An 8,638-nucleotide genomic window follows, 5' to 3' on the forward strand; every position below is an offset into this window, starting at 1 on the left:
CCTATTTGAGGCTTTAAACGAGACCTAGGTTTAATGAGTTTTGCTCTTGCCAGTTAAATAAAGTTAATGTTTGGATGGTTTATTATTGGATTGGCACTACTTGAAAAGAATAAGAGTCTTATTAAGACCAGTTTTACAGTTGTTGTTGCTTTTTCAGACAAGTGATCTCAAACATGGAGTGAAAATGTATTACATGTATATACAGATAAGTGAAGTTTTTTTCTCAGGAAAATCGAAACATGTATGCATTGATTTGGTAACTCGGTGTTTGACACTCTTTGTGAACTCAGGCTCCTGACAGGGTGTGTAATTAGAGCATATAGAAATGTAAAATAGAGGAGGAGAAGTGGGAGGAGAAACAGGACCAATTAACACCCAATTACAGCCTCTCCAGCCGCACCTTGGCTCATTTCAATGTCATTTCAATATTATAATGAGTTCCTGGCAGGGACAGCTTTGCCAGGACTTAGCATAGGAGAGCTATCCGAGCATTCTAGAGTTATCATATGCATATATGACAGATAAACGGACAAGCACACGAACGCTGCCTATGACATATATCAAATAGGATCACGGAATGCAAGAATAATATCCGGGGAACATATTGTATTTGTTTTATACTTGGAGTTTGCTCGTAACGTAAATGACTTGTCTACGGCTTTTTAACTGTCAATTTATTAAGTATGATTTTAATGTGCATTGAGGATGTTTGTGTAAAATCAACACAATTCAGTGGACATGCATCCAACATTGTACACTGCCAGTTGATTCCTAATAAAAATGAATTGAATATTGGTAATACCAATGGCTTTTCAGTTCAGAATGGCAAGGTGTTGTGAAATGCCACTTGGCAGAAAGGTGGCCCAGAATGTGTACTAGAGCATAGGCTATTTCATGTTCCGTGGCGCAACCGTTATTGTTACTTTCCGAACGATTTTCGTGTCGACTACGTGCAATTCGGGTTGACGGCGGCCATTGGGGGAAAAGGAAAAGGGCGGGGGAAAAGCAGAATTACACCGGGGGTAAAGAGGAATGACGGGGGCACAGATGAAGTACGGCGGGGGTTAAGAGGAAGTCCGGGGGAAAAGGTGAACGGGTAGGGGGAAAAGCAGAAGGAGTTAGGTGGGGGTGTGGAGGCGAAGGACGATGCCGTCACGATAACAAAGTCCAACCCCATCAAATCGGTAGTGAGATACTTCAAGTCGTGGAGGGGAAATGTGGGGCAGGCGACGGCTACATGAAGAAACTCTTCTGAATCAAAATTGCCTAAGAAGACCAGTCAGGATACCAACAAGCGATACTAAAACTACTACTACTACTACTGTCAGCCAGTCTATGCAGACTACGCAAAGACAATGACAATGTAGACTATAATACAAAAAGGTGTGCAGCAACCGATAGACTGTACGAAAATTTACTAATAAACTACTGTAAATGCAGAAATTTTCGCAATGGTTTTTATGTTCGCGGTTTTCGTGGTGGTCGCTTCACCGTCCGCGAACTTAAAACCATGTGTTTCTTTTCGCTATTTGTATTTACTATACATTGTCACAGTGATGTAATGAAATATTTAGTTTATTTTCCCAAGACACAAATGTTTTGAGTACGCTTTCATTCATTTCTCCATACGACACACTGCATAACACTACGATAGAAAAGTAGTACTGTATTATGAATTCAGACATTATATCAGTGACAGGTGATCACGCCAGCACTGTCAGAGTCAACAAGAGTGAACTTTTTGGCTAGAGTTTGCTCCCTATGACTTTTTTGTGCAAGAGTTTCTTCACTATGATTTCTATGCATGGGTGTCATCCCTGGGTTTTTGTGCAGAGTTTTCCTTCCCTGGATTCAATTTTACACATATCACAAATTTACATAACATAAACATTACTCAAACATTCCCATATGCAACAAAATCCAAAGATGTGCAAATACAAAAACGAGAAATCACAAAATTAATATAAACAGATCAAATATAATTAAAACACGCTATACATAAAGATACCACTATCTTAGCACTAACAACCTCACAAAAACATCAGAACTTGCAATGTTTACAACATTAGTCTTAAACAAACCTAAACATAGTAACATTAAACACAACACACGAACATCAAATAGCTTATACATGTAAATATGGGTATCGCATCAGTATATCAGACAAAAGTAAGAAACAGACAAAACATTCTTACAGCAAGCATACAGTTTTTGAAAAAAAAAAGCACGCGAGCTTTCTAAGCAGTTTTACACAAGACATGATCAGCTTTACAACACCAAAGTGCAAACAACAGGAAACGAACCATCAGTTAATCCAGAAATGAGAAAAAGGAACAAACAAACAAAAACAACAAACAAGCAAAACAATCTTAGAGAAACAGTGATCAGGGTTACTGCACAACATGAACATCAAAACAACAGGTTACAAATTACAGAAACATTCTGTAACATTTACTACATCTGTTTTTTGGTCGTTGCACCATTTAAAAGTAGTTTTTTTTTTCAATTTTATCTCTAATTCCTTTAACATATAAGGATAAACAATTAAGATCAGACAAACTCACCATATATTATCCAGTCTTTATCCATTTTTTTTGTCCTTCGGACATAAGCTCCTTACCAAAGTACAGAAAAGTGCGTGTGTCAAGAACATTAGTCCGAAAGTCCAATAAATCGTAAGTACGTTCCTATCCAAGTTCGTCATCCGCGAGTAGACAGAAGTGCTTAACTTCTCATGCGCGTGGTCAGATGGTGGTGTCCCCGTCCACATGTGTTCCGCACGCCTTCTTCTGCGATGCCGGAGGACTAGAATCGCTGGCCGTACTCAGCCCTCTCTTCCTCGTGTTGCTGGCTGGAACCGCACGGCTCCTCGTCTCCTTCATCGGCCTCGTCAGGGCGTTCTCTCGTTCGCTGGTTGCCTCCTTCTGCTGCCGAGCGAGGGCCTTAGATCGTTTTCGGCTCCTGGTCATGATGTTGTCACGTCTTGGCTGTGGTAACTTCGGACTGACAACCTGATCAGCTGGTACCCCGGAGGTACTCTTTCTGACCTCAGTGTTGTTGGCGAAAGTTTCTTTGTTGTCGGAAGTGGACTGATGGTATTGTTGGCTGTGTTTTGTCAACGTTTGGTTTAGAGTTGAGTAATCAACGTTTATGTTTGCAAGTTCAGAGTCCACTGTGACTGCAGGTGGCCATGGTTTAGTAAAGTCGTTCAGTCTCGTTGTCATATCCTGTGAGCAAGATACAACTTCGTAGTCGCCGCCCTCCCGAGCTAGAGTCTCTGCAAACTCGCATGTGCTCTTGGCTCTTGCCAAACTGATCTGTGCTCCCTCTATCTCTGCATCAATCTGTTGCTTTTTGGCTGTTTCTTCTGCATTAATACAGGTCTGTAGCCGTTCGCATTCTTCTTTGACTAGAGTGAGTTGTGTTTGTACGTTCTGACGAGCTCCTTCTGCGTTCAGCTGAAGCTGTTTCTTCAAGCGTTTTTGTGCTTCTTCCGTCTTGTGAAAAAACGCTATTCGAGCCTGGCACTGTGGTGTGAGATCTAACATTGCCTCTCTCCTCTCTGAAGCCACCTCTTCTATGCGCGTGTAGTTGTGCCGTGAGTCCCTGTGTTCAAACGAGGCACATTCGAAGCATATTGGGGTCTCACAGGTCCTACAGTAGAGCTTCACAATTTCTCCTGGATGTTTGGAGCACGGTGGAGCTTTTCTACCCCTGAAGACATCGTCATATTTTCCCGCTTTAAGTTCCTCAAAAGTGAAGAGCGTGTGGCCCTTGGTATCTCTCAGATGACGGTGTGCCGATTCACAACTCTCACACAGAAACTCCGCACACTCCGAACACCGGGACGTGGCGGGCTTCCCTTCCTCACAACTGGTGCAGAGGATGTCATCTTTACCGTGGCGACCCTTTGTATGCGCTGCCACAGCTTTCACCAAGTTAGCCAGAAAGATGTTGTCCTTAAGACCATCGACGCCATGTTCGGGGATTGGGACTGGTTGTCGACATCTAGGACAGGGAAATGTGTCGCGACCGTTCACGTCAGATTCCTCCGGGCCGATCCATACCCGCAGACATTCCCGACAGAAGTTGTGAGAGCAGGGAAGAACCTTCGGATTCTTAAAGGTATCGTCACAGATCGTACACTTCAGTGAGTCGTCTGTGGCTTCTTCCGTCCAAGTGGCAGTCTCCATAGCTGATAGGATAGAATTGATCATCTATCAAATTTATTTAGGTCAGAGAAACGTGATAATCAAAATACCGGTAGTGTTACAATTGTGGTAGCCTTATTTTCTTACCAGTTATGTATTCTTCTTCTGGTGAAATAATGTGATAGCATCCCCCTTACCAAGTTAAGGAGATTTATGAAAATCGCTTGCTAAGCGGAAAGGTTGAGCAAGCGGTTACTACGGAGGATGGTACCCAGGCTCCTACTGACCGGGCTGCAAAATATATTCACCTAACGTCTGCCTGGAGAAAAGGAGACGCACACCCCACGTCGAAAGTTTTGCTGGACTTTGCCAAGTCTCGATTATTCATAGTGATTGGGCAAAAGACTAAAGGAAAACTTACAAGTGTACAGTATACACACGCATGGTGACGACAGGCCACAGATTTGATTCCCACACTGTTGTTGCTTAGAAGATTCGAAACTTACCCGGCAGAATGTTTTGTCTTGGGCCCGGCAAAGCATCATCAATAGAGGTTGGTGATTTCTGCAGGGTCTGCTCCTGGGTCAGCTGATTATCTGGTGCGTGACAGAGACATGTGTGAATATTCATAATGGCTCGCAGAACTGCCATTCTCCTACGAAGGGACATCCAACAGCCAAACTGCTGACTGGATGTGCCCTGCTCTTTCAACCGTCACCCTTAGTTCCTGACCACCCTACTTATAAATATCAATGAGGTTACCTTTATACATGCGAGACATCTTTTTGAAAACGGAAAGCCTATTCTCTGATTGGCTGACAGCTGGTTTGGGGGGGACGTCCACAGGAACTAAGAGTGACGGTTAAAAGAGCAGGGTACATCCAGACATGTAGGCAGTTTGGCTGTTGGATGTCCCTGCGTAGGAGGATGAGATCTGCAGTCTCTGTTACTACTAATCCACCAGCAGCATTCAGCTTGGCCTCTCATGATAGCAATACATCATGATTGACATGATCTGCCATCATGTGGCGCAATTTGTAGGTTACAATTTGAAGGGTGCCGTTTGGCCCAGAACCCAGAGGTCCGGGGTTCTAAACCCCTGAATATTTTACAACACTCGTTAGACACCGGAGGAATGCAGATATATGCACCATGTTTAAAATGGGATAATACTGTAAATGCAGAAATGTTCGCGGTGGATTAATGTTCGTGGTTTTCGCGGCGACCACTTCACCGCGAACTTAAAACCACCACCGCGAACATTTTTCTATTATAGTATTGGATTACAGTCTATGGTGTTACCGCGAAATTAAAACCACCGCGAAAAATCCTTTTTCCCGCTAGCGCGAAATTAAATCCCCGCGAACTTTGCATTTACAGTATCGTATTATACAAACTACATACTCGAACTATTCCTAGGCCCAGCCTTGTCACGAAGCACTTTGATACTAGTAGTCACAATTATTGATGGACAACCATTAAGCGCTCCACAGATACACAGCTTATATTAACAATTCATGACATAGTTTGCGCACTGAACAGCAAACGAAAAGGTATCGATGTTGCAATAATCGATTTGCATGCTCATCAAAAAAACTCTTTTGGGTTCTCACTACTCACTTACTCACTCCGGCGAGCGAGCTCGGAATCTTCGCATAACTAGTTTCCTCCACCCCTCTAGGGAATTCAAAACATTAAATTGGTTAAAGGCTTTTCTGACCAACAGAGAGCTAGCGTCAGGGGTTCCACCCGGAATCATCCTGGGTCCATTACTCTTCCTTTTGCACACAAAAGACCTACCAGATCAACTTGGGTATGCAATATAACCAGCTGCTGTCGCCTGCCTGTGAAGCCGCTGTTTAACACCAAAGTGCGGTTATATCGGTTATACATATACGGATACAGATATGGATATACCTACCGCAAACAAGTGAGCAGATCTTTCCAGAGAGGGCGGGTAGGCTGGTCGAAATTTTCTGAGGGTTCACCCTCTCCGCGACGCGTTTTTTCAACCTGTACGAGAACTCCCCGACAAGATTTCCAAATGTCTTGAAACCGTCATTGTTGTCGTCTAGCCAAATAGGGAAGATTTTTTTGTTGTTTTCAAGAGCCGCTTCCCATTCTGCACGGATCCATCTCTTATTGCTTTGAAAACAGTATTTACTGACGACAAAGATGAACAGTTTTAAGGAGGGACTTTCGAGGACTTTATTGATGTTGTCTAGCTCATCGCCCGGCTGTAAAGAAATCTCGTCGTAAAAGATTTGGTCCTTCTTTAGGCCGTCAGTCTCAAGACGATCCACAAGTTGCCGAACAAATGGCTTGTTTTCCCCAGCATGGCAGAAAAAGACAGACTTGCCTGATGAAGAAAACAAGAAAAGGTTGATTAGCTCGCTCAATGTTGTATGTGAAAGTAAAAAAGACCGTATTGAAATAAGACATCTAGCATCTGAATTGATCATTGGATCTTAATGATAACATGATCAAAATACTCATTGAATATGGGAAAATTGATCATTTTTGTGGAGACAGCCCTCTAAACTAAATCTGTCGGTGCTGTCAAAACGATCATAATTAGAGTCTACGGGGGCTGGCAGCCTAGGGTGCAATCACCACTCAAAAAAAAAGCCTAAAAATCAGCATATGAAAATGTGAGAAAACCAACACCTACACTTTTACTATCACTACTTTTATATATATAATACTATACTATTTTACTATTACTACTATTTGCATATTTACAAATGGCACTGATCATCTACTACTCAAGCTCAAGCTCGCCTCCTTCGCAGACTCCGGGAGCGGCGGAATTTTTAGGGAATGGGGAGGGGGGTCTGAATCTCTGATTTTAGCATGGGGCTCTTTATGAATTTCAGCGTCGTAAAATCCCCATGTAAAACACTTAATACTCGAAATATAGCCCATCTTGAAAACCACCACCACCACTCCTTACCGTTCACGATGTTTGCGAAGTAGGCTAGCAAACAGTGGCCTTGCATTGAGCAACGAACACCGTTACAAAGTGGTGCCTACCTTGATGTGATGCAGCCATTTGCTTTGGATTCATGTCATTTTGTTCTCTTTAATAGACAGGCGTCCATCAGTGTAATACACATGCATAGGTCGTCTCCATCCTTTTGGACTTTTCCAGTAGGCTCCGGGGGTGTAAAACTTTACATCTTTCATGATCAACACACAAAAGGTTGGGTCTGTAAAACTGTTCAGATGGAGAGAAACAGAACAAAACGACGTTAACAACAGTTACCTTTTCTGTTAAGTGTCGTGAAAATGAACAGTTCGTAATATAAGATGTGCTCGCAAGAGCCAAGTTGATTTGCTAACCTGTGCAGTGCGACCTATAATAGGCTCAATACAAAAACCCTCTATCTAGCACACAAATTACATTGTAAACATAGCTAAGGAATATGTTTCGTACCACGAAATCCACATTGTAAAATACCTTTGCTTGAAGTAGGTAATGGTCTTGTTAAGTTTCACAGAATTTACAAGAACGTTAGCCGGTAGTTCACTAGACCATACTGATTTCATTATATGGATGACACCCCCTTGGCAAGCCAGATTTGCATGAAAAGAAGTTAGGTCAAATATTGTGGTCTTTATTATGAAATGTAAGCAGTCAGAAAGATTTTACAAGTGACTGAAAGTCCCAAACAAAAATTCTTTATTTCTTGTCGTTCACATTTACTTGGAATACTTTCGAAAGCTTCCCTTATGAAATGCATTTTTTGCAAGGAGGACTTTAACGACCAAATCAAAGAAAACAAATAAACAAACAACAAAATAAGTATGTATGTTTTCCGAAAGAAGAAGACGCATTGTACATACCATTAGCATCCGTTTTCAGATATCATTTTACACATTTTACACATTCATATAATCGAATCATTTTCACTATGCCGCCATCTTGCAAAATAACGTTTTTATATCTACAGGTTTGATACTATATTAACACAACTAAAACGTAATACATATAAACTTTGACCTTTTACAACTATGTAAATGCCACAAGGTTTCCAAAAGTTACCATAGCCTTATTAAACACGTTGACCGCGTATTGTATAAAGCCCAAGAACTGACCAACGAAAGTAACTGTGCCCCCCTCCCACCCGGAAGTGAAACTATGAAATCTCTGCAAGCCTATTTTGTGAAGCATCACAGCCCCCATACACTTGGAACAACGGTCCAACGTAAACAGTGTTTCTATCAAACTGATCACCGATACTTACACTTGGTATTAAAGAGAAACCCCTCCAAGCTGGCGTCAGACTTACATATTAACGCACCTGTACCGTAATATACCCCTACGTTCACTTTAGGCGCAAAGTTTCGGAAGGTCATGTTACCAGTTTAAAGTTTATCCACCCTCTGCCATTGAAGCTCGCATATATTTTAATAGTTGGTGAAGCTGGCGCATCCAAATATCTCGTAACTGGAATCTTAGACCTAGAGATCACATAGCTTTTCTT

General features: G+C 42.1%; 1 protein-coding gene across 1 annotated transcript; it reads right to left on the reverse strand.

The window, feature by feature from the left end:
- Positions 1-2,744: 2,744 nt before the first annotated feature.
- Positions 2,745-4,193, reverse strand: LOC118413729 (E3 ubiquitin-protein ligase TRIM56-like). The gene has a single exon (XM_035817258.1). The coding sequence runs from the start codon at positions 4,191-4,193 to the stop codon at positions 2,745-2,747; it is 1,449 nt and encodes a 482-aa protein (XP_035673151.1).
- Positions 4,194-8,638: the final 4,445 nt, after the last annotated feature.

This window comes from Branchiostoma floridae, chromosome 4, assembly GCF_000003815.2.
Source record: "Branchiostoma floridae strain S238N-H82 chromosome 4, Bfl_VNyyK, whole genome shotgun sequence".
NCBI classification, from domain to species: Eukaryota; Metazoa; Chordata; class Leptocardii; order Amphioxiformes; family Branchiostomatidae; genus Branchiostoma; species Branchiostoma floridae.

Excerpts from the sequence above, each read along its gene's own strand:
- LOC118413729 (XM_035817258.1), bottom strand. The coding sequence starts at position 4,193 with ATGGAGACTGCCACTTGGACGGAAGAAGCCACAGACGACTCACTGAAG.